A 27,898-nucleotide genomic window follows, 5' to 3' on the forward strand; every position below is an offset into this window, starting at 1 on the left:
GAAATTCTATTTTTTTAAATATCCCCCCAAAAAAGAATCACAAAATAAACAGGATGTGGCGGCTGGAGAAAAGTTTGTTTTTAAGGTAAACAATTATGTAACACGCCCACCAATGGAAGTAATACGTACTGTCCAATTTATTGCCCCCGCCTCCTCCTTGGATTTGAGTCCAGATTAATGACTGATTCAACGACTGCCACATTTTATAATACAGTGGACAAGCAGTATGATAGCAATATCCTGTTTATCTTTATCACATTTAGGGTGTTAACAGGTATTATAATTTAGCTAATTGAGTAATGAGATTAATCATTCTGTCTTCAGCCTGCTTAAATAGAGAGTTAACTAAATCGCTTCCCTTACTCCCCTCACTCTGATGATGAGTATAATGTACGTAATTATGTGCAAATGGCTGTTCAATTGCTTTCTGAATGAGGATTGACATGTTGACGGATTCCCACTCATGCGAGTTATTGCTTTGTGAGGCTTTTTTTTTTTTGCTGTTACATTCTCCATTTTCTGTTTAATTGTTTTGTGTCATCCCACCCAATGGTACCAAATATTTCCGTTCTATCTACCAGTGTGTCCATCGCCAATTGACCAGAATGAAGCAGGGATGTCAATCTTACATGACCAAACCTTGTAAATAGATAACTAAGTAAGACAGCTCCGGCAAGAAACCCTGAATTTTTTACACAATGATTTGGACCTAAAATACCGAGAGGTAGCATTTTGACCAAAAGTCTTCCGGCAATTAATCATTGATTTGCTATTCCATCAATGCAATATGAGACAAAATGTTCTCATTTGACTTGTGGCGGCATAACAGGTTATCGGTAAGAAAAGTGGATTAGGGTCTCCTTTAGGTTTTAATTACTCTGCCTCTCTATCAGTATTAAAAGCTTGTGGCAATTGATCTAAATGTCCTCGGTAATAAACCCTTTTTGGTTAAGTAGATAGCGGTCTCGCAATATTTGATCAGTCAAACAACTACATGTTAACTCAAATAGAAGAGTACTTTACAGGACTTACTGGGCCTTGTAGAAGATAAGATGGCAAGAGGGCCAACAGCGAATAAATGTCTCAGGCTAATCCAACCATGACCTTTTTGTAGTAAACCAGATAGTTTAAATGGGACTATCTCTAGAGGTGGACTTTATTGTGTCTATTTTTAGTGAGGGACAGTACTGCTTGTACACAAGATGTGGAACTATCACCTGGAAAAGAGCAGCGTGAAATGTTCTAGTTGACGTGTGAGCCTTGCTTACAAGGCAAGCATCGTTATTCATGCCCAGCAAATGAAAACCACTCCGTTTTGGGGCAAGATAAATTGTCGCTATATCGGCTTCAATTTATCATGCTTATTCAGCTTGCGCATTTGTAACTGTGCGTTCATGTGTGCCCAGAATCAAGGATACCCCTGCGAGCGCTTGATAGGCAAATAACTGATTACCTTTCTACTCTCCCTAAGGGCACTTAACGCCGAGAAACCCAAACAAAACAAATAATAGACAACGTTAAATTGATCTCCATCTAGTCCACTTCCTGCCATCTGAGCCTTGGGTGCATTGTGTGTTCAATAAAAGGAGAAAAAAAATTGAAAGAAAACAACTCATTCTAGAGTTCAGTACATCACCATCCTGACTGAAGGAAATTAGTCATTTGTCTGACTATAATAGAGTAAGTCTGTTTCTCAGTATTGCAGCTGTCTTCAATATATATGGGCATCGTTTAAATAATCCGTTCATTTTATGCTACATCGATCAATTTAATGTGCTTCTTAGTTTACCTTGGTGCTTAGAAGTAACCCCGCAGGAAATCATGCCATAATTTGCAATAAAAGCAATCTACCTCAGTGTGACTGGAAGCAACAGAAGCGCATAATAAAAATAGCTGCAGCAGCTTTGCCTAACTGAGTCACATTATGGATCATGGCTTTTGCGCCTTTAGGGTAATAAAACCTGCTTATTTTGTAGGATTCTCTGACAGTCTACCTGTTTTTTTAGGACAGGACTGTCAGATTTGTCTCTTCTATCTTTGCATTCTCATAATTCTGTTTTCTGTACCTGTCCCTTAGGTGTCTGATGAGTCGACGGACCCCCAAGAGACGGAGTCTGTCACCTGCATGGAGCCCTTTTTGGTGCGGAGGCTGTCCTGCCGGACTGTGCAGCTGCCCCCTCTGGCCTTCAGACAGGCTGAGCAGATGTATTTTGAACGCAAAGTGGACGCCGATACTATCACCGTTCCTCCACGGCCGAATACTCTGCCCCTCCGTATTCCACCTCTCATCGCAATTACATCTGCAGAAACTGGCAGGTATGACAGCATGTGCATTTTTTTTTTTATGTCAAATGCAGGAAGAAATTTCAGGATGAATTGTGTTTATCTGTAATGAAGGTGATAATCATGGTTCTCAAATTGAGATTTGGGAATGCATAATAATTAGGAATAGTCATTTAGGAGCCCAAATTCTCATTAACATGTATTGTCACATTAACATGATATATTTGCATAATTAAGGCAGTTTTAAACCAAATGTGTTCTATTACAGGAAAACTCATTTTTGTTTTCTAGATTATATTCTTTTTTATGACTAAATAAATCTTTACCAGGATCAAATTAGGAATTAAAGAATACATTTAGACTGTCAAAAATATACAAATATTTCTTCTGTATTATACAACAAGATATGAATATCCGTTCATTCATGTTCTGGACTGTTTATCCTCACAAGGCTTGCAGGGGGTGCTAGAGCCTTATCTCAGTCCATCTATGGCTCAAAGTACAACAAGAGCGACAATCATTCACACCCACACTCATATCTTTGGCCAATTGAGAATGGTCGACCAGCCTACCCAGAATGTTTTGGGATGTGAGAGAAAAAACGGATTACCCGGGGAAAACCCACACAAGCCTGGCGAGAAGAGGCCACGCAGGAAGGTTCAAAACCTGGTATTGAATCCTCGAAGTCAGAACTGTGAGCCCAACCACTCCCACCTACACTAATACTATGTTTTGATGAATTATAGTTAGACAACCAGGGATGTGTGAAAAACTCTAGCTAGCCTCACAGAAGTAATTATTCAATCTTGAGTGATGCTTAACTGAGAGAGCAAGTCTGTCTGCACATTGGGAGCACGACCTTGCCATGAGTGAGAGAGAAATGACAACCCTTCAAGAAAGCAAGATGTTCCGGAGTATGTTTAGCACAAGTCAGGCTTGAGAGACAAATAAGCATCTCATTCGGTGCTTCGTATGAAAAGATAGTTTTCCCAAAGGGGAAATCGGTACCATATCCAAGTAGTTGAAATGGATTAATTTCACGGTCAAATGCAGCTGTCAGTGGAAGTCCGTCAAAAGATAAAGAAGGTATCCCCTGACTTGGCCTTGATCGTTAAATCAGGAGTCAATATAGAATTTTTGTACATCAGTCACGTTGTCTGGGTGTTCACTTGTCCCAAAGCTCTTGTCATTGTGAATTAGTAACACTTTTTCCTCTCTTCTTCATCATGTTGTTTTTCTCCTTGCCAAAATTTTGGGCAGACCTGCAGTGCATGGATAGACAAGGACATGAATAAGGCTCAATTGAAATGAGGGGTTCGTAAAAAGGAAAGGAAACAATTGATGATTGAGATGCAAAAAAAAAACAGAAAAGAAATTCCAGTATCCTGTAGAGATAAGAGAACGTGAAGAGCAAACTTTTATACTGTACCAAAAAAGGCCTTCTGCGTTTCCGACATTTCTGAGGCTTTGTTTAAAATCTTTCCCCAAACAATACAGCAGCTGCATCACCTGTTTTTTTTAAATTACAGCCAGAGGAGAAAGACAACCCAATGGCAACAATGAACGTATTTGTTGTTTTTCCCAGAAAAGATGATAGATACTGAAAGGTGTATGGGATTAGAGGAGAAAATATAATTTTCCTTAGATCACTTTCATTTTCAAATTAGTTGGATTTTCTTATTATGTCATAATTTACCCTTCTGTTGACCTTTGGTGTCGCCATACATTTTGGAACTAAGAAAATATCCAAATTATCCATTACCATGAATAATGTTCTCGTACTACTATAAATGCAGACATTTAAATATATACATGCATGTCATTTTGTCAACCTTTAACACTCAATTTTTATAAATTAAGTATTTTTTACATCTGATCTTTTTTACATTATAATTTTTTTAATGTGTAATCACTAAGGGGCGACCTATGGATGGATGTATACACTAGAATCTAGATGGACGCATTAATACATCGATAGTAGTTTGATGAGTGTATAGGTGTAATGGATGGCTTGAAACGGAGTCAAAGTCATGATGGATAAATGGTCAGATGAAACCATGGATAACTATGATGGATTGGGAGATAAAAATAGAATAAAAAGAAGGCTTTGTGGATAGATGGTAACAGGAGATGGATAGCTTGATGACTGGTTGAGCAGATGGATGAATAGGTGGACAAACAGCTAAAGGAATAAATGGAGTTCATCTTGTGTGTTCCAAAATGCGGGTGGACATCACATTTGTGTTGAACTAGACTTGGTGTTTCCCATAGGAAATAATAAGAGAATTATACTGGAAATAGTATTTGAATGACCCTATGACTATATATGAATTCATTCATTTATTCATCGTCTGTTCTGAATATCCTCACCAAGGCCGTGAGGGTGCTGGAGCCTATCTTAGCATTATAAGGACTGTAGGCGACGTAAACCCTCAGGGTTGAAGGGGTGCGGGAGCCTCACAACCGTGCAACTATAAAACTGAATTTACGGCCGTACGGCAACAATATAAACTTTAACGAGTGTTGACATATTGTGCTGAGTCAGAGCAACATTTATGTTCCTGTGGTCATCATCAAATTTTTCTTTCGATGCAGTACCATCTATTCTCAAGGGCCAGTTAAATATTGTAAATATTGGCACTTAATTATTGTATATGGACATAATGTGCAGTACAAAAATCTTCTTCTTGCTTTGGTGCTAATTTTGGACTGGTTTTCTGAACAATTTTTTGCTGACACACGTTTAGGACAAACATTTCATGAATTTGCTGATGTGGACAGCAAAAGGGAACTCCAGTTTCCACAAGGGCAGGGGTGTCATGGTCATTTTGGTTCTGTAATTGAATCTGAAAATGTTTAAAATTCCCTAACAAACAATATATATATTATATACAGTTACATAGATTCTCCAGGCGCAAAGTCACTTTAAGGTCACAAGGTAGAAGTGCTTGCCAACCAAGTCGTGATCCATCTTTCCAAATGGCCCTCTAATTTCTATAGTCACTGATAAAAGCAGACCAGTATTTCTTCTTCATTGAACTGTTGCAAAAAAACTTCACTTTACTCGAATACATTAGGGGATATTGACTTTGCTGTTTATGTTAAGTCAATTATTAATCTTCAACTCACTCTCTTAGGATAGGAAAAAAAGTTATATAAATGAATTAAAACAGAGCCAACAGTGATTTGGGTGGAAGGCGATGGTAAAACATCTTCTACGGCAACCAGAGCAGGTTTTCTGATGCCCTCAGAGTGTAACAGCTTGCATTGATGGGAATATTCCACAACAGACAGATTTGAGCTATATTTTTCTAAGACCAATATTAATGCAATTCAAAGTAATAAGGTGCTCTATTCAAAGTCAACTGCTAAGGGGTCAAAACTCTCTGGATGAAGGAGCCAATCCCAGCCAACTATGGACACTATTAGATGGACAACCATTCACACTCACACTCATACCGAGGGGCAATTTAGAGTGTTCAGCCAGCCTACCATGCATGTTTTTGTAATGTGGGAGGAAACTGGAGTACCCGGAGAAAGCCCACACAGGTCCAGGGAAAACATGCAAACTCCACACAGGTGGACAGACCTAGGTTTGAACCCAGAACCACAGAGCTGTGAGGCCGTCGTGCTAACCACCCTAGTTGCTGGGCCGCCTGATAACAAATATGTGTGTTTTTACATTTTGGAATACAGCCATTTCTTTGTTATGATTTTTGATTGATAAATAACTAAAAAAAGTTGTTTTATTATTATCAGAGTTGGCTGCTGTTGAAAGGTTTAATAGATACTACATATTGTGTTGTGACATAAAATGTGGCGTTTGGCATTTCTGGATAAAGCCTATTTATTAAGCAGTCCAGCAAGTGTGACAGCTTTTATACTGTGTTATTTATTTTGCATCAAATACATGAATATAAAATTTGACAGTGGCGAGAAAATGGGTTATGCAGGGAATGTTAACAAAGGCCATGCATCTTTTCTTTGCTTCAGGCTTGACTCATTCATAATTCAATATGTAATGTGGAGAGCTTTACAGACGTCCCAAGCTGTGATAATACCAGCGTCAACATTTGGGTGTATCTGCAATGATACATGCATTCCGAAAACAGTCTGAGGAATTAATGAAAAAAGCAAATATGTGTGTGTGCCTAGAGTGCCACTCTAGGTTTTCATTACTGCCTCTTGATTGAAAGCATTGGTTCTGTGAAATTTACATCTGAGCTTCTGAAGGCACGTGCAAATGTTTACGGGCAAGGGTGAAGTTTCTGCTAAACATTGTGATAATAATAAACTGTTTGTATAATTGTTTTCAAACAACATACTGGAGAAGCAACACAGAGTATCAAAACTCAAATCACCAGATGTTCACGCGACGCTGCAGACATTTTATATCAAGTGGTTGCGGTAGAAAATAGTCCATATAGTAATGATGGTGCCATTCTTTAACTAATTGTAATCAATGTTCAAGAAAAAACAAAACCGGTTTTGTCATAGGCTGGGAACTGCACACTAACACGCAGCCTGGCTTTTGTAATTATTATGGATTGCTGTGGTAAATATCTATTTTTTTTTAGAAAGTCTGGAGTTGCGAGGGCCTCAAAAAAATCCATTCTTTTTAGTCACAGTTCTGCAGTATGTAAAACATTAATTTTCATTCAATCAATGTTTGCTGAAAAAGCCTGTTAGCATTGGTCCCAAACTGGGCAGTTGCTACTTTACAATCCTCATTACTATGATTGTCAGTACAGATACGCATGATTAATTTTGTATTTATTAATTATTTATTTGTGTGACTCTTTATTTTTTGTGCACTTACATGGAGGAAGCTTTAAATCTCATTATACTAGTATAATGACAATAAAAGCATTACATTCAACTTGTAAGCACATTAATATCTAATTGAGGTATAATTTAAATAGTGCTTAGAGAATTAATTATAATTAATAATCTATCATCAAATGACTCCATCAAAAATATAAACTGAGAGTACTGCATGCCAGGTGTGTTAAAAATAAGTCGGCCATCTGTTGTTTTGTTTGAAGGTTATGCCAGGACACTTTCTCGCCAAGGACCTTGTTTAAACTTGAATACTAACTTAAATGATAGGAAATGTGTGTGGATAGTGTACAAGAGCACACACATACCTCAGCTCAGCAAAACCACGCTGTTGCTGCTTGCTTTGTGAACTGTGTGTCATCACACTTAACCTGCCGCCATAGTTTTCCGTCACCTTGTTTGGGAGGAAAATTACACTTGTTAAGAGTGGAGATTGCATTTCCCGCACTATTAGTTTCTAGATAAATGGCCGTACGCCTCAAGAGTTATGTGCAAGATAAACACATGCACCTGGCAACCCAAATGCGTGTATATATATTGCTCAGGAAATAGTGGCAAGCTTCAGGGTATCTTTGATGAACTGGGTGGATTTATTTTTTTTACAGTCTGATATTATCGGTGGCACAGCTTGTTGTGATGCCTTGTGATGGATTGGCCACCAGTGCAGGGTGTGTACCCAGTCTCTCCTTTAAAGTTAGTTGGGAGGGGCTTCATTTCACCAAGACCCTAATGATAACAAGGACACTGTAGAAAATGGAAATCTGAATGGTATTGCACTTGAGCTACAGTCTCTAACCACCACACACACACACACACACACACACACACACACACACACACACACACACACACACACACACACACACACACACACACACTTTATCTTTATCCAACACAACGTACGTAAGAAGATTTTTTTTTCTTACTATCTTTATAAAAAGGAATAGGAGATACTATGGTTCCGTTGTGATACAAATACTGGTTTGACAAGGGAAAAAGCTTCTACTATTCATGCTCATACACCTTCAAATAGGACTTTACGTTTTTTTTAAAAGCCGATTAAATGTTTTGTCTGAATTTAGTTCTTCAAGGTGACCTTCTATTATTTTTTTCTAACTTTTAATTTCATTTTATCAAGTTTGGAAGACAATATGTATAGAAAATGAGCGGAATGTCCTCTTTTCAAGCTATCTTAGTCAGTCATTCTCAATTGCAATTCCAAACAGCCGGACTCTCATTGATATGTAGCTGACTGGATCGAATTTTAATATTTAATGTTTTAATTTAAACTCTTTGCACTGTTTAGCCTTTGGCAAATGGGTTTGTTCTTGGGCAACTTTTAAGTGAAGTTATTACGTGACTGTTGGTGAGTTTATGTAGGAGGCTCTAAAATGGGCAGGTACTTCCATAGTAAGGTGCAGTTTTATGCCACGCTGTAATCGATTTGAAATCTGCTTCTTTGGCTTTTAAAAAATGTTAACAGTCAAATCAAATGAAATAAATAACAATGGCATAAAATTGGAATTAGACCCCTTGGAAAAATATGACTTTATTCTTGTTTGGATGTCTTGTTACAGTATCCCATAGTTTAATTTGGTCAAACCCAATGTTATTGTTTCATATATTGCTATGATAGATCATTTTTTTCCGGCTATTTCCAGGATTCCCCCAAAATTAGGGAAACCAAAACCCAACAAATAGCACCTGCCGTTAAATTTTGAATATGACGCCTAATTCATTTTATATCAAATGATGAGCTCTATTTTGCTTCTTGCCTGCGACTGACTGACCATCAATTCATGGTGTCCCCTGCCTGGTGCCTGTAGTTAGTTGGGATCGGCTCCAGCACCAGGCTTTTGCAGATAAGCATTTCAAATAAATCAAAGAAAGAATGAATGGATAGAAAATATTGTGCTTTCCAATATTTTTCCCCGTGATATCAAGTGCTTCAGTTGAGGGTTGATGACTAAACCGAAGTATATTTTTGACATCTTCAGTGCAGAAGCTATAGTATTGACTAAATTTGTGTGAAAAAAAGTCGTGCTGATGAAACCATGACGTTTGCTGTATGAATCACCAAAAAAAGGTCAATTTAGCGAGCGCCCTCAAAGGAAGATTTAACATGACATCACAGTTAGTTCTGTTAGTCTGTAAGCCACATTTGTCCACCAAATGTTGATATTGTGTCCTACCCGACCAAAAATATGATTTCCATGTATGTGGACACCACGTTTATATGGTATTAAGTAAATATTCAATTGGAAAAGACTTACCAATACTTACTATAGTCATTAAAATTGAGATCCACCGGTGTTTCACATTTTTCAACACTATGCGATCCACCCATAAATTGCTACTTTTTTTCTTCTCCATTGCAATCTGGATGCAATCCAAAGTTCTACGTTTTTAAATCTTAATCTGACTGCATTGATTTTCAATTGATCGGTAGTTAAATGATTTGGCCGTCTGGCCAAAGCTTCCTTGATCCATCTCCCTCTTGCAGGGGAGGTGCTTTGGGTGGTTCTCTCATGTTTAATGCACGATCTAGTGTGCTTCCCTATATTTGCCGCAGGACTGTGAATGTTGCACAGGAGTACAATGGGAGGTGAAGAAAGGAGGTGTAGCTGACGTTTTCCTTGTTTTGCTTATCCAAAATTGCACACCTGCAGGATTAGCCCGGGATTTAACACGTGACACTCTTTACCCAGGTGCGAATGTAAACTTCAGTGACACTTGGGGGAAAAACATGCAACTTTGGACAAGTAATGTTGTACTACTTTGACTGAATGGAGAAGTTTATGGACTTGAGCAAGCTTTAAAGTTTGCCTACACTACGGATCTGTCCACAAATGAGCATCTGAATGTACTTTATATAGTAGAGGTTAAAAGAAAAAAGAAGGTTATAAGGTGGGGGACAACATCATGGATCCTGGTAAAGTTGGGTCGCAGCCGGCCGTGCCCAGCGACAGTGTCGGAACCGGAACCAGCGCGGGTGCAAAGGCGCCCAAACATTTGTGGAGGCAGCAGAACCAGGGTGCGCTCTCGCCGCTTCACCACGCTCTACTAGTGCGCAAGAGCCACCAGCGCGTCAGACAGCGAGGCTTCTCCGACACCGAGCGGTATCTCAGCCCTCTCAACATGGATCGGACGTACGCCGTGGACACGGGACACCGACCTGGATTGAAGAAATCGCGCATGTCTTGGCCGTCATCGTTTCAAGGTCTTCGACGGTAAGCTTCGAAACGCTCTTTTTTTTTGAACGAGGGTAGAAAAAACAACGCTGGCGACGGCAAATTGCTTTGCGATGGGCGTCGTGCGCGTCTGTCAACCCATCTTTAAGCTCCGGTTCTTCTTTTGCACAACTTTGGACCGGTTCGATTTACTACTGCTTTGTTTTTTGGTGTTTTTTCTCGTTTAAATGCTCAGCCGTGTTTTACACCACTTTGTCCTAATGGGAATCGTTTTTTATTTTTTATAAAGGAACAATTATAGCGTCGATCTGCCAGAAATGATTGCAACTTTTGATGTTTTATTGAAAATGATAAGTTTGAAGGACATTAGAAAGCAAGAGATGATATTAAAATGATGAAGCTTTGTGACACAAGGTAGTGAGGCGTTCAAGTGCAAATGACAGCTGAGGTGTCGCCCCACAGGCAGGTCACGGGAATATAAATATGTGCAAATCAGCAGCCATATTATACACTGATCCAGAAGGATTAACGAGGACTTGGTTAGATCCATTTTACTAGTGTGTGACACAAGGCTTTTACTTGACAGTTATGCTCATTAAATGTACAGCTCATGACCATGTGTGCATTAACCTGAATAGCATTTAATCTGGCCAACCAAACATTCATCAATATTTCTGTAGTCCTGTTCCTGCCCCAAGATTTGGGGTGAAATCCAAATAGCCCCCTGATTTGTACCTGTACCAGCAATTGCAGGGCACATAATGAAACGAACAACTATTCACACTCACAATAAAACTGCCATTTATTGGCATTTGACTCTTAATAGAGGTCAGGTGAGTGAACCACTCCCCCTCACTAAAAACAAATTGAACTGAAGACCAAAAAGAGCATTTTTTTCCCTATAATTAGGGCAGGACAGTGTTCTAGCAGTTGGCCCAGTTCTTTTTCTACTGGAATTCTGGCTTCCTTTTGTCCGATAAAAGCATGATCTCCGAGTGACTTTAAAGGGTACTTTTAAAAATGACTGGGCCATTCATAATTACATTATGTACACTGTTTTACATATTTGTTATGGCTTGCAGAGTTCTATGTTTGTCGCCCCAGATGTATACTAATGTGACCAGTCCCCCCCCCCCCCCCCTCTTTCCCTTCTGAGCATTTTATTTGGACACTCAAAGGGGATGACAGCAACATTTTAATGAAGCACTTCCTCCACACACACACACACACATATATATATACACACAAAACGGCAGAAAGGCACAAAAATGTCTCTGGTGTGTGCGGGAAGTGCTCTAATTACGCACGCGTTCAGAGGACAGTGCGCCTGACTGAAAGGGGGGGGGGCAATCTGAGGATGCAATCTGAGAAGGTCACTTCAGCTCCCTTGTCTAAAGTGACTGTTAGAGATGCAGGTTTGATGTCCAACCACTTGACGTAATCTCCTCACCTTTTCCCCCCTGTTTTTCATATATTGATGTGATAAAAATCGAGCATGCAAGCTTGGTCCGCTACTTACAGGATGTTGGTGTGTCTGCTTTGCTGAGAAGAATAGTTCCTGTCTTTTAGTGGCAGAACAGTCACACGCAGGAGAAGCCGTAGACAGGCAGGGATGGAACGTGAGATAAGAGAACAGGCAGAAAATATGCAGCCAGGCAAGCAAATTGCTGTACTAATACACCCATGTCATTTTGAAAGAAAAAGGAAGGTAACACCAATGTAAATTTCTTTTGACATATTTGCCGTATACTGCATTACTTGACCCGATATAAAAAGAGAGCAGCACTTGAGGAGTTAACGGCCCTAAGCAAATTGCATTTTACACCACAGACTAATGACGTTATAGCGATATGTTATATGGATATACCGGACTGTGCATTGCAAGGAATGGCGACATACCAGAACAAATTCAATTTGTGCCAGCACGCTTTGAATTTGCAGTTGGTCATCGGCTGGCTTTTCATTTCCTAGTGTATTGGATAGTATGGCTTCATGCTTTTACATATGTTGCATTTGCTTTGGGTGACACATTTTTATGTCAATCTTAGTGTGACATTAGAGTGTAACCTTGTTTTTTCGTCAGAATATGTTCACCATTGTGCTATTATTGTTTTTTCTAGTCCACTAATCCCAATTCGCAGTTAATATTTAGAAAATTCATCTTTTTGTTGGAACCTGAGCTGTTATTGTTTTTGTATTCAAAGATAACTGTCTTGTCGATTCCATGCCGTATTGTTCAGGGTCAGATTTCTCAGTAATGTGTTGTAGCACTATGTCTGCATACTGTGACCTCCTGATCTCCTTTTCACACTGTATATTAAACGCAGCAAACTCCGTATTGAATGTTTTTGAAAGAAAGATAAGTGCTAATGTAAACAAAGAGAGAATGAAGAGCACCCAAGCTAGTGATTGGCGCTCCTGGGCACGTACTAGAAGCAGTCTTGGCATGCACAGTAGCATATAAAATTTACCATGCTCTGCCTTTTGATTGTGTCACTAAACTACAGCGACCAATTCTAAAGTGAATGCATTTTGCTCGCTAGTGAGCATTTTGAGTTCCCGACAGAAAACAATATTTGCGTCGTAGGATGACAGTTAAATGGCAACTTATTTCCTGCTCTATAACAGTAAATCTATATTTCTAAATGTGAAGAAAATTGCAAACATTACGAGGGACTTGGAATTACATCACTCGACAGCCATGTATAAAAATGAAAATGCAGAACATTGTTGTTCCCATGTGGGTTTTTTGGAAAGATTATACTTCAAGTGCTGATTTTGTGTTCTACTTTGTATTGTTTAAAGGCCACTTATTGTCATCCTACCTTGACATTCAATTAACTAAGTAAAAGAGGGTCAAGAAAAAGGAATATGAAGCTTTTGGCCCTGTGTTGCTGATGTTGTTTATGTGTGCCATACTTTGGAACAACCTCAATAAGTGAGGCGATGGCATGCCTCATTTCTTCACATGAAAACCTTGGCGATCAAGTTGCTTCAAGTCGAATAACACTGATGCATCTCCTGATTAAAGCAGACAGATATAAACAACTACACTGGCACTGTCCCCGAAGAAGAAGGAAAGGAAAGGAACAGCCGGCTTCGCTACTGGCTTTTGCACTGTACCATTATTGCGTATATGCGGTTAGACAGCGGCCCTTTTCCCCATAGAGTCTATGTTTTTTTTGGTGTGTCCCTGAGTGGCTGGTGCAGTGCAAAGTCCGGTAGCCCCCCTCCAGGTATAGCACATCACCCAAATGTGTCACAGTGAAGGCTGGGCTTAGATGCCCCCCAACCCCCCCAGGCTTCTGTGAGACCTCAGCGAGAATCTAGAGCATACTCCCATGACGACATGGCATTTGTCCAGTTTGTATCCTGTTGCAGAGATATGGCAGGGGGACTTTCTGTAATGGTGGACATTTCTGTCAAAAGGAAAATCCAGAGTTTAATTCTAAATGTACAGTTTAATAAGAAATATTAGTGACTTGGTGGAAAGGAAATGAGGAAATTAAATCAGTAACCGCCTGACAGTAAAGAGGTTCACTTGCCTGTCTTCAGTCCGGGAAGTTGCCGACTCGATTCCCACTGGTTGTGGTATAATTCTTGAGTGTGTATGGTCGTTTGTCTGTTTGCTTGCCCTACAGCTGACTGGCGACCAGTCTTTCATTAATATAAGGTGGCCAGACATTAAATAACTCATGCTAATTACAGTTAATTATTATCCTGAATCCTACATACATAAAAAAGTAAAGAATAAAACCCCTTCAAAAATCTGCTGGTTTTCAGACACCCTTAAGATACCTTTATTTAGATTTGTCCTGTTGGTCTTCTGGGCAACAAGCATAGATTACAAGCCTCGCCTTTACCTCGAGTTCCATAATGTATTTAGTCAGCATTGTTTTCCTTTTCTTAATGTAGTCCGCATGCCACTACTAAAATGTTTGAGTCGATATGGGGCACGAGCTTCTGATGATCCTACTGAACTCAAAGCATGTTTTTGAGAAATTTTGCATAACCGTCATAACCTTTCCTTGCAGTCTTGCATGACTTGCAGTCATAGCGTCATAAAAGGGATGCAGGTAATGTGATAATAGAAATGTTACCAAACATTCCATGTAAGGAGACCAGCATCAAATCTCATACCTGTCATATTCAACTGGCGATCATTTGTGACTTTTTAAAATGAACATTAAAGCCAGATAATGATCAGATTTGCTATTTTATGATTCATTTTCAGAAGCTTAGATATTTATCCCATCCTTTGCTTTTTATTTCTCTTTCAACAAGGTTCCAAAATAATGAGGTTATAAAAGTAGACACATTTAGGCTTTCCACTGAAGCATTTTGAATCAGTCAGATGTGGAGTAAAGCCTCTACCCCTTCAATGAGAACTCTGCAAAAGGTCACTGAGCATTCAGCATTAGAGTCAAATAATCAACGTTAACATTATGCACAAGCACAGGCAGTGACTACATGCCGGTGGAAATAATCAGAAGCTTTCCTCAACAGCACTGTTCATTTGCTGACGACACATGAGAAGCTCCTTTTAAAGAGAAGCATTGAATTAATTGCATTAGAAACAAATGGGAATTGAAACATATAATGGCAAGGTAGGCGACTACGTTGCACAACCACATCACAAGTTTAAGGTCAATGGTTCAAGTAAGCCGTTCGTATGAATTTTGCATTTGTCCCTTGTGCATGTGTCCACTTCCCAAAAATCATGCATGGTAGGCTGTCTACAGTCTAGGATTTACCCCACATCCTGTCCATAGTCACCACTATAAGTTCCAGCACCCTCACACCTACAAAAACTACATGAACATTTATTTTATTGTACAATTGACTCCACACCGATCATTGGATCCGTTCTTTTTTTTTTTTCAGTCACAGTTGCTGTAGTGGTTCATTGGTCTTAAATTTCATGTTTTTGTGATCCTTTAATTGCCTGGCAAAACACATCAGGAGGCTGCCTAGTATGGAAGCATATTGCTTTTACTTAAATTAAAAAAAAAATCCCTGAACCACGTCAGCACGTGTCTTTCAGGGTCTAGAATTCGTAGAACGTAACGCTAAGTGATGCTCACTTGTTTGCTTGTTTTTATTATTTTTTTCCCATTAATGGCCACTGTCAGGGAAAAAATATGAAAAACTAAAATAAATCATATAGAAAAACTGAGTTTTAAAAAATAATTAGTAATTCCAAAAAATAACAATCAAATTCAGAAATGGTCAGGGCTTTTTTTCTATTATTTTTCTTGTTATTGTAGCCTAGTAACTACTACTTGGATAGCTTTTCTATAACCAGGGCAGCAGGGCACATGCTTTAAAATGATTGAATAGATGATGATAGTATATATATATATATTTTTTTTTATTTGTTAATAGGCGGAATTTTTAAATATAAATCCTAATTAATGTTGTTCATTCATGTCATGCTGCTTATAAAGGAAGGTGAATTTGAGGTCAGCTGGGATCCCAGTTCATTCTTGAGCCATATGCTATTTTCACATCTTTTCAAATTTGAAAGGAAAATGTACAGTAGCTAGCAAAGTTGATAATACTCGTTGCATTTTAATTAAAGACGTGAAAGAATGCTGCGACAGTTCATGGCAGCGAAGTACTATAGATAGTATTTTTGTTGTTGTTCTTGATGTTCCCTTTCTATGAACAGAATGGAACATGTTTTTCCAATTGTTTACTGTTTCCCCCCCTCTCATTTCTTGAAGCACTTCAATCATCTTGGGTGATTGTGCCTGTGTGGTGCGATGTTTGGTAGAAGGTTGTTGAGATTAAATTGTCAGTAAATTATTCAGCAATGCCAATATGTAAGCAAGCTTACTGTGTTTTATAATTAGAGTACTTTTTTTCCAAATGGAACAGGTGGATGGGGAAATAGTGACAATTTGCTCATGTAAGAGAAGGGAAAACAGGTGCTCTTTTTGTGAGCTGAATTTTATTTTATGAGTTAAATATAAGAATTGCAAATTTAGCTTCTACGTATTTTGTTTCAAGCAAACTTGAGTCACGTTTGAACACATTTTTACATTTGCTTTATTATCCTAGGAAAATGTTCGAAACTCTTTATGTATCTAATCGCTGCACACATCCTAACAATCATAGGAAATTAAGCCTTTTTATTATTGCATCTCTTCTATTATCCATGTAGTGCAGGGCTTTTATTTACTGTGACTCAGAGCTCTCGAAGGTAAATATAGAGATCCTTCTCAAAGATCATTATCTCTGGAGTTTGGTCAAGTAAATTCTTCAACTGTCAACAAGGTTGTGGAATTTGATAGACCTTTTAAATTCATGGAAGCACAGTACTGCTGCTTCGAGACGGGACCCCTTAAGAATGCTTGTCTTGATAAAGTGGGATTTTTCTGCAATGTGGGCTAACTGCATTCAATGCGGCAACATAGATCATTACGGAGTGTTTTTCCTATGCGCCAGTGTTGGCCATTTGCAGGGCATGTTGTAGAGGCATTTACTCACTAATTACATTTTTGGGACAATTGTAGTGTCATTGGACAAAATTTGGACTTTTTTTTAACTGACATTAAATAAATTAATTTAGTTTCAGCACTGATTGAAAATTGGACAAATTAAAGTTAATTTATCTTTTGCAGTCCAATTCATTATTATGGCCAAAACAGTTCATAATTAAAGGTGTGCAACAAAAAGGCTTGTGATTTTTAATCTTTTAATACATTAAAATAGGATTTTTCAGCTTGTTCTTATTGTGCCCTGTGATTGGTCGGCAAACAATACATGGTATACCCTGCCTACGACCTATTGTTTACCTGGATAGTCTCCAGCACCGCTGTAATCCGTGTGAGGATTTTCTTTCTCCATTTCTTTGTACATTCTTTAGATACTGAGACTTTTACTCAGATGTCACTTATAGTCGGAAAAAAAAAAACAACTGTAAACTGCACGTCGCATTTGTAAAGGTACGTGGAGTGTCTTAGACAAAAGCCCATGGGTTTATCTGGTTCACTGGAGTTGTGTTTCAGCATCTTTTCCTTTTTCCTGTTAGGAGTGGTTACACAGCTCTTGTAGAACATGAACAAGATTTTCTCTTCTGCAAAACCACAAGGGAGCATGTCAAAAGAGCTGTCAATCATGCTATGGTTCAACATACCTTCATTGGTATACTGTATCCCTCAGCACATTTATGATTCCTTTCACCTTATCTTTTTCATGCATTATTATTATTCCCAACTGCTCTGTGCTGAAACACACATGGGTATGGATTTGTGAGCACTATGCTGAAGCTAAAAAATGAAAAGGTCTTGGTCTCAAGGCAATAAAAAAATATATAGTATATCTTATTGAAACAGTATGTTTTTCCTCTACTGCCTTATCTGTATTCTCTTTTAGTTGCAAGGTTTGTCTTGCTCCCGGTCATGATTAAATGCATGTTTTCCAAACTTGAAAACACCTAATCAAGATTTTGGACAGCAATGGACATTGAACTAAATTTCCCTTAGTTTACGTCTAGGCCAGAGAAATATTGGTTGCCAGCATGTTTTTGGAATTTGGGAGGATACCTTAGTACCCAGAGAAAACCCATGCAGGCATGGAGAGAACATGCAAACTACACTGAGAATGGGCGAAAACCACCAAAGATTGAAACTTCGATCCCAGACCTGCAACCTGGACAATCTAACCTCTCTTTTACTGTGCAGCCCTAGAATATTCATATTATTAAAAAATATCAATCAAGTATATAAATAAATTGTGAGCATTCCTGTGAAAATAAAGTTTTCTGTAGAGTGGATGGGATCAGGGCTTCTAATTATAAGCCTTTTTATAATCGCTTGCCTTGGTGGTGCTTATGTTTTATACAGAGAATGTCTGTGTGTTTTGATGGCTTCAAGCTAAATTTAAAAGGAAATAGATGATTGTGTATCAAGGGAAAGACAGACTGACAATGACATGCAACAAAGGTCCTTGGCTGTTCCGGGCCATGTCAGGGTCAGTATTTCAGTTTTTGAATTAGTTTTATATCTGAGTGGTATTACATATCAAATTCGCCAGGGGCCAAGCAGTTCCAAAATTGAAAGGTTTAGTGTATACTGGTTTATTGTTTTTCTGCAGACCCACAGGCAAGAATGGAGAATTGGTTTGGATGGGTCCCATTAGAATGCAATATTTGCAGCAAGAGCAAGTTGTGAGATGTGGAAGATATAGGTCCAGTGTTAATTTGCTCTTTTGGATTTAGAAAAATGAGTGTATTTATTTCTGTTTAAAACTTTTAAGGGCTACAAATCAATAACTAATCAAGTGTTACAAGAATGTGCTTTACTCATACGCAAGCACATTTGGGAAAAGGCGTAAAACTGCCATCATTTACTTTTTATACTTTATTTGTCACTTAACTTTGCCTCCTCTCGTCTGTTTGTGTGCATGTGCTGATTTGTGTTGAAGTGTTAGCTCAGTAGTCACAATTTGAGCAAACTAACAGCTGAGCTAAACTCCAGGCGGCTGGCAACAAGCCAAGGCCAACTGGAGCAAGCCTGGAATTTTGGTCGGAGTAGTATTGCCGCCGCCGGACCCTTTGGAAGCAGAGCGCCACAGCAGATGTGTCCAACACAGTTAGGTGTGCCCGTGCTCGTGGAGTCCATTCGCTTGACTGTACTCGTTTGCATGATGTCCTTTTGTATATTGAATTAGATCAAATAATTATGAAATAGATGTGTCCTGTTTGGGTTGAATCATAATCGGTTTGTATTTTCCCGGAATGCATTCACAGAAGGGCACAGTGATCATTTGGGAAATAGTTACCATGGCTACATTAGTTAGACGGGTGCACTGATTTCATTAGTGTTAAGGTCTCATGAGGATGCTTCGAGGATAGCAGGCATTGGCCAGGAAAGAGGTATGTTGCGAAATTATTCGGATAGATGCCAAGACGATGGGAATATTTTTTTTTGTTTTCATCCAGCAACATAATTAGGAGGTCAAATTGGAAACAATCCTTTGAAAAAAAGTTGTTCGGTGTCGTGATAAGAACTAATTTAAAATTTTATTAGAGGCAAAGGCTGGGAAAAAAAGGAAAAAATGTATTTGCATAAAATCAAAGAGAAATTGCATTGTTTCACTGAGAATTCACGTCAACGTAAACTCACTTGAACACTCCAGATAAACTTCCCTCTTTAGAAACCAATCATCTGTAACTGAAGTTTGTAAAGAGTGTTATTTTCTGCCTTCTTCCCTCTCATCTCGTTCTAGCAACTGCTATTCATCAACTTCGGTATCTCCCAAAAAAAAAAAAATCAAGTGAACAGGTTCTGGTTATGATAGACAGACAGCTTTGTGAGGAAGAGCATTTACTCGTAAATACCCACTACTGGGAAGCTGTATGTGTGAATTGTCATTCTTTTAACTGCGTGCCGTACCATGTTATGTTGTCTAAGCTTTCAGGAAAACCAATTACCCTTGTTTCACCAAATTCCGTCCGAGACTTTTTAACCCTCCTTTTCTTAATGAGTGGATGCACCCAGATGTTGCCCCAGAAACCGACATATTTTTGGCATTCACCTCGTCTCAATTTGTCCTGAGCAGTGGATTGTGTAGAAATTAGATTCCCAACCTGCTGACAGAAGCTGCCAACACATTTTGATCAAGAATACAGATTTTCATAATTGACTAAACCACATCTTTCAAGAACTGTGAAACTATTGCTGTATTTCAAATCTAATAACAAAGAATGTCTCTAAAGTTGCAAGATGCACAATACATACGTTATAAAGCTTGTCTAGTATTGTGAGTGAGGTATGCCCACTAGCATATTTCCCTTGAGTCACTTTTTAATGAGACTGCAGGACTGTCCATGACATTGAATCATTGCTTTTTTTTGCGGGTTCTAATCTTCCCTCATTTTTGTTTTGGTTTATGTTATGTAGGGTATGGATTTTCTTTTTAAATTTGGTACTACGGAATACTGCTTGAATGTGACTTTGTTTTTGTGGAATACTGTAATTAAATGCATTGACTAAAGGCATATTTTCTTCTTATCAAGACTTTTGTAAAAAATACATCAGACTAACGCTTTATCGTATATGCTGGACTGCAAATCTAATGTTTCCCATTGACTAAATTTCGAGCTTGATGCTATTCGCACAAATTTGTGTTGAATGTGTTTCTACTGTGAATTTATTCATACAATAATTCATAATTTTCTTGTCAGACCAGCTACTGGAATTTGCATTTACTTAGTGAGTTGCAGTATTGGTATTTTCTCTCCTCGTGTGTATATATAAAATATGTTATTTGTGCCAAAATATTTTGAGCAACAAAAACAAAACAATGCTAGAGAAATTACGGAATATCCAAAGTCAAATCGACCACATTCCTGTCTAAATACAGAAGCGGCGGCTTGTTCACTGATGACTGATGTTTGTAGGTGGAAATATCACACGAGAACAGTGTGAACACTGTGTTAAAATGGGGGGTGGGGTTCTGTCATGTTCTTTCTTCCATCAGCCACTATATGTATGTAAGGTACATCCACACACATTTCATGTTAGTCTAATGTGTATTTGTCATCCTATAGTAATGCTCTGCTGTCATATTGCTGTTATTTTTGTGGTTCAATTCTGAATATCTTTGACATCCAAGCACCTAGAGTGAACCTTACAGGATGTACCACACGTATACCAATGTGTTAGAGGGGACTCATTTGACAGGAGATGACACTTTTTTTTTTTTTATAAATTAGCAGTGTTGTTTTCACATAGTTGTGAGAGATTTGTCATTTAACTCGTGCTGGTCTTGTATATACAGTTTTAAATTGTTTTTTTTATGGAGAGGTCCTGTTCAGCTTTCATGGAAAGGGTTTGAAACAGTATCTGACTTTGTTTCCACAAGCGAGTAGGCGGGATGGCATGGCTCAGCCTTCTACAGTAAATAGTGTGACGTCAGAGAAGCGAGATTAAGCGACAAGAGGGGAAATCAACATTGTTGGCCAAGGACAACAATAGAGGATACCCATGTGGCACCTTGTTACAAAAAGACTTGTCTTTTGTTCTTCCCATTGTTTTGTAAATAAAGGGATTAATCTCCCGTTCAACAGACAACAGTTAATCTTGTTTCTATCATCAATAATCTAAACACACATTTTTACAATTTGCCAGTATTAATGGTGTCTCTCGTGAGAATAATGTGTTGTATGTAGCAAAAACGTTGATGATTTCAAGATTAGATTACCGTTTCACTCAAAAAAATGAATGGGTTGCAGATTATTTGAAAAAGACGCCCAAAAACGTTGCAATTTCTGCTCTGAAACTAATTACTTTACCAGATTTATCAGGATTGCAGCTTTTCTGTTTCTTTTTAGGCATTTTGTTATCTTTTATTTCTATTATGTCGACTTATACCACAGCAGGTGTTTTAGTGCAATGTAAAAATTACTGATCTTGTTGTATTTTCACCATGCTATGCTTATGAACTCGGTCAGCTTCATGATTAATATGACATCATAGCCACAGGGTCAAGTGGCACTTGCCAGTACATTCCAATCGGAAGAGCTGTCTCAGAGGAACAAAAGGGCAACAGCGCTGCATTGTTTCTTTGTCTTATTTGTCCTTGGCATACATTTTCTAACTGAACTGTACCACTTGCTTTGTAGAAGGGGGTGACCTTGTACCTCGACCTTTTTTCCCCCATTATATTTTACATGGTCTGCATACGGGGAACTCTAGGCTTTTGCATTTCTTCTGTCATTTTTTCTGCCTTAAATTTTGTCAACGTCTAATGATCTCAATTCTTCGATATTGTTTATGGATTGTGCAATATAAACCCAACTGCTCAGCAAAACAACTTTCCCCCCCTGAGAGACACAAATTGTCTATTAGCTGAACTAAGTGTGGAGTGTGGTAGATGGCACAAGGTGGACATTAAACCAGTTTGGATGGAGTCCAACTGAACTTTATTAAAAAAGAGAACCATTTTTGGTCACATTCTTGCTTACACTCAGCACTGTAACTTGGGTTTTGGTAGACATTTGTAGATGGGGATGGCAAACTTAATTTGGTCAATCGATCCAAAAATTAATTGACAACCATTTTTAATTTTTAAACTATCCAATGGAGGCATTGGCTAATTTATAGTATCCTAACTTTCAACTCTATCTCTATGTACCTCTCTAAATCTATATATGTATGTATATCGATAGGGAGCTAGCTTTAAATCAACAAAAAAAGAACTGCAGGCTGGGCTGAATATTATTTTATGCTTTTGAGGTCAGACACGCAGAAAGAGTAGGAGTCAAATCATTTCCATAATGACAGCATTGCCTTTTTTTGGGTGCCCATAAAATCATATCAGCCAAGTATCCTTTTTTTTTTGTCATTCATATTAGTTTAATAATTTTCATTTCTCAACAAAATGCCCATTAACTCTGTATATTCACCACTTTAAACTATGCTTAGACACCATATGAAAATCCATGCAGCAATATAAAAATAGAACACTTTTAGTAAACATTCTCACAATCAGCAAGCACTCTGGAGAATTCATCAGTGTCATCTGGCCTGAATAGCATAAATCTGCCACCATCCTTGACTCCCCTGGAGTTGCCACTTACGTTTTTTTTTGTGGCACATTAATTAGGGGCTTTCCTAAATTAGTCTCTCAGGGTCCTTTTTAAAGGATGAAGCTGCAAGGCCCTACTTCTGTCTTACATGGGATGACTAAAATTGTGATCTGCTGTGTGTGTGTATTTATATATACATTCACACATAGACGTATACACGTATACACGTGTCCTTGCAGCTTCCTCCTTTGAAGGACTCGGAGACTAATTTCTATATATAAACCATACTAAGTCATTGCTGGATTGTTAAAATGTTGTGAGAATGGGAAGGGATGGGCCCATTCAATGGCAGTTAGTTACATTCATGGTGTGACCTAGGATGTCTTTCATTGCCTTGTTATACATTGCTATTTATTTTGATCTGACTTTGAGGATACCCCTGGGCTGAATTTATAGATTTGGCCTCCTCTGGGATGTAGTGGATAAATATTGTCAACACAAGCAGCTGTGCAGTCAAAGCCCATCAATCGGCTGTGATTTACAATCGAACAGGCTACTGAAATTACTCTTAAGTCTTTTCCGTATTCAAATGACTAATTAGCCTCTATGATTTACGTGATGACAGAGGTTGTTACGGACACGGCAAACAAATTGGATTATTTACCTAAAGGGCAGGGTATTTAGTGAGAGTGAGCTGATATTTACTCAACATGAAAAATAGCTTAGCTTTTCACAAATTCACCTAGTCGCGCTATTTTGTTCTAAAAGGATTTTGAGCTATGTGCTGAAAATCAAGAGCATTTTTAATTGCCAGGCATTGTTCCATGGTAGGCTATGTGCAATGCATTCTATAGTGGCACCATGTCACTGCTCGGTTGTACGATGAACACAGTTGCCGGTTTGTTTACAACAGCCAAAATTGGAGTTGTTTCTTATTTCATTCTTATTGTTCATTCTATACATTTATTTCATTTTGAAGATACTTTTTCTGTTATAATAGTAAATGTTTATTGGATTTTGATTGGTTGTTTATTAGGTTATATTATCACAACATTAGCGGTTTCAATTGTTTTTTGTTTTACACTGATATTGCGATAATTTTGACCATTAAAATATGTCATTAAGACAAGCCTTGTCATAAGACACACATACTAAGGCACTGGTGCCACGTTGCTCGGTGTTGCCTCTATTTTCTCCACAAGGTGACTCCCATGTGAAATGGTACAGAATAAGATGATTGTTGCAGCATCCTAGGAGAGAGAGTTGATATACTGCACCTCACCTGTAACTTGGATTCTGCTGTGAGAATAGCCTTGTCCCTTTGACCCAAGAGACTTTAAAAAGAAATTAAATAGAATCCGTTTCTGGAAATAATAACTGCTGTTTTCTCATGCCGCAAGCGTCTCTATGCCTGAGGGATTTTCCGTGTACCTGCACAATCTTGCCAATGGCTCTGAGTAAAGATGAGCGCCAGTTTAAGTATTTATGCTAGATGATAAATATTTATGCTAGATGATGGTAGATTCTTCTCTCCGAAATAAACTGGCTACAACACTGAGTCATCATTAGATAGGATAGACAAAAACAAATTGTCCTGTTTCGATAAAATGGTCCAAAATTGAACATTTTGTTTAATATATATATATATATATATATATATATATATATATATATATATATATATATATATATATATATATATATATATATATATATATATATATATATATATATATATATATATATATATATATATATATATATATATATATATATATATATATATATATATATATATATATATATATATATATATATACATATATATATATATATATATATATATATATATATACACAAACATACACACATTTATCTATTCATGCCAAGGTCACTATCACATTGACAGATGAGTAAACAAGGGAGTTAGGTAGGAGTTAGGATTTTTGTACCTTGTGATGATGTATCAGGCTTTGTAACCTTGAAACACTTTAGTCAGTCATAAATTCAAGACACTCGCTACTGAAAAAGAAGACAGACACCCTGTAGAAGAGCCTGCAGCATTATTTTAGTCGGCATACTATTTTCTTAAAATTGATTTTTTTGTATTTGTACGACTCTGACAGATAATACCATGTGGTACCATGGCAAAATAAAAATACAGTCATACAAAAAATATTTATATTGGCCATTATTTGAAAGAGATTAGACTTGGGACAAATTATTCCAATGGATTTAAAGGTGACCGTCTATTCACTGTGGCATTTTGTGATCCCGGTTTTACTTGAAGTCTAGTTCATATTGTATTTTGTTTCTTTAAGTGATGTCATAGGTCCTCATTGGTATCTGTTTCTTAAAATTTGTGCATATATTTACTTTATCATTTCAACGTGACTGTTGAATATACTTTAATACTTCAATCCATTGGATTCCGTCAATTTTTTAAAGAATGCATTATGAGGTGATTTTTGGTTTCCACAAAATCTATGGATTCAATAAAGAAATGGTATTTCTTAAGAAATCATTAGTTATAATTTTTTTATAAAGCATTTGGGACATCAAATTGCAGAATGCTCAGTCGGTCAGTGTCATTTTTATGAGGTCTAAGTTTGAATTGTCACCCACACTTGTTTCCTTGCAAAATTCCCAAAACATGATCATTTGGTCAATTGCAGAGAATGTATGAATGTTACCCGTGATTCTAATAAGGACATTGAAAATGAGCTCATGCTGGGCAAGTGAGAAACCGCTAAATAATGATGAAAGCTTATTCGGTGGTGCTGATGTTCCTCTATAAGAGCCTTCATTGTGGTTAGTAATTGTGTTATGACGGCTTTAGCACTTAGGTTTTAGCTAAATGGTTCCTTTATGACTGACCATCAGAATGCTTGGGTAATAGTTGCAGGAAGTCTTGTCCTCTTGTCATCATCATAGACTACAAATGATCTTCAAATTAGCAGATGGAAGGACGATGGATGGTTGCTTGAGCTTTTGCATCCCACCTAGGTGCTTGCGATTAACAAGGCCCCGAGGGAGAAGGGGCAGATGGGTGTTTTCGTAAAGGAGTGAGAAGGTTAAATCCATAAGTGACAACATAAAGGTAGGGTATATAATCAGCCAGTGAGCCACAGAGCAAATTCCCTAGGTGTACTTCCATTTTGAGAGCAGTAACAGTGCACAGCAACCCAAGTAAAAAGCATGCTTTCTGGGAGATAAAAATCGAAGTATTTAGTCTGCTAGACGTTCAACCATTCACGTTCATGCTCATAACTAGGGGAGATTTTGAGTGTTCAATGGGCCTATCATGCCAAATTTTGGATACCGTAGTAGCCAGAGAAAACCCATTAAGGAGCGGGGTTAACATGGAAATTCCACACAGGAAAGTCGGAACCCAGTCAGGGTTGAAAAGTATAATAACTATAGGGTTGATGCTCCAATGGGCCGCCTTATTTAAGTTATTATTTTACTACGAAAATGTAAACATTCATAAAAATTGAAAAAAAAAAAGAAATTTACACAGCTCCAAAAAGATGTCTGAGAACCAATCGCGTCCTTCTTAGAGGATCAGTATCTGGTGAAAAAGATCAGGTTCATTTGGTGATATTCATTTATTTTTTTAAGACCAACACCACAACAAAAGAATCCAAAAGTACAATGATATCCACAAAAGAAGAGAAACACCTACTTAGCATTTTGAATGTGCAACATACTGTAGCTAGAAATAGATGAATTGGATTTAAACACGTCAGAGCTGGAAGGACATTCTGGTCGCTGTCAGTCATGCAAGGAGGAAATGCAGCATCCTGCAAGGGTGATAATGTCTGCTGGTGCATCATTTTTATGCTTTACTTTTCACTTAAAATTGCCTCCTCTCGCCTACGTATATCAAGCGCTGCATATTCTCTTTATACACAAATGAACTCCCTTGCTGATTAATTGATCTCCTTTTATTAAGCGGCTTATACATTGTACATTTGACAAGATAGAATAGAAAATGTCCACAACTGTTGCCGTGTTACAGGTTTTAAAGCTAAGCAGCAACCCTGGAATGAATTACCCTTATTCTGTGTAGGTGGTTCTTGTTTGAAGTTATTTGCCAGTCATCTATTCTTCTCCTTGTCAGATAGACAAATGATTGTTGCACATGCAATTCTAACACCATTAAAAGGATAAGGACACCAAAAGCTCAGTATGATTTGATTTAATTCAATCCAGGAAAATTTGATTAGGTTTCACCTCGGGCCACAGAAGAATAACATTATGGAACATTCATCCTGAAATGACATTTATTATAGATATGCCCGCGAATGCGCAACTCACATTAAAGTGTTTCTAAGTCAATCGCATGAATAAGTCATGACTACTTTGAAGCACATATATTCTACATGGTTGTCGTAATACGCTGTGGATCTGAATGATGGGAAGAGGGGGCCCTTGGAGACGTGCACTTGTCGTTTGAAGTGGTACAAGGATGCTAAAACGCCTGATGGATTTTCACCAGAGGAGATCTTGAAGTCACTCTGGTGTCCCAATCACAGAAAAAGCATTGGAAATTTGAGACGGCCTCAAAACTCTCTAAAGTTGGCACTGTTCCTCGTGCAAACTTTCAATTTCCGACTTGGCTCCTTGAAATACAGTAAACTACATTTAAATTCCCTGCAGCCTCCTTCTACTTTCGTTTGGATTTTTCTTCAGAAACTTTGGAAAAGAAAGTCTCTTAGGCTATAGCTTGAGGTTATTGGTGAGTCTGCGGGTGACCACTCACAATTCTCCAAAGATGGAGTAGAGAGCCTTTCATGCTAAGTGGTAAGGGATGTGGCCAATCAAAGGGGGTGAGTGAAACGGCATCCCTGATCAACTTCATGGGTTGCCAAGGGTAGTCTCAGAGCAACTTGGTCCACTTATTTGAAGAATTCAACATGTTTTCTTTGACGTTTTTCTTAAATTATATCTTGTGGGGCAATAGTAAGTTAAAGATAACGTACCAAGTAATCCAATTGTACAGAATTAAATAAAGCAGGGCTGACAAAAACAATTGTTTTGATAG

At 38.0% G+C, this 27,898-nt stretch overlaps 1 protein-coding gene across 6 annotated transcripts in view; it reads left to right on the top strand.

Moving 5' to 3' along the window:
* The window catches only part of LOC144215971 (3',5'-cyclic-AMP phosphodiesterase 4D-like), a 119,542-nt gene that overhangs the window by 17,827 nt on the left and 73,817 nt on the right, over positions 1-27,898 (top strand). For 5 of the 6 annotated variants that reach the window (XM_077745207.1, XM_077745208.1, XM_077745203.1 and 2 more), the window contains one exon: positions 2,078-2,316. In XM_077745207.1, the coding sequence (XP_077601333.1) occupies positions 2,078-2,316 (239 nt within the window). Of the gene's footprint in view, positions 1-2,077; positions 2,317-10,130; positions 10,353-27,898 lie in introns of those variants that run through there. The other variant, XM_077745209.1, reaches the window with a different exon arrangement.

Source organism: Stigmatopora nigra, chromosome 22 (assembly GCF_051989575.1).
Source record: "Stigmatopora nigra isolate UIUO_SnigA chromosome 22, RoL_Snig_1.1, whole genome shotgun sequence".
Classification (NCBI taxonomy): Eukaryota; Metazoa; Chordata; class Actinopteri; order Syngnathiformes; family Syngnathidae; genus Stigmatopora; species Stigmatopora nigra.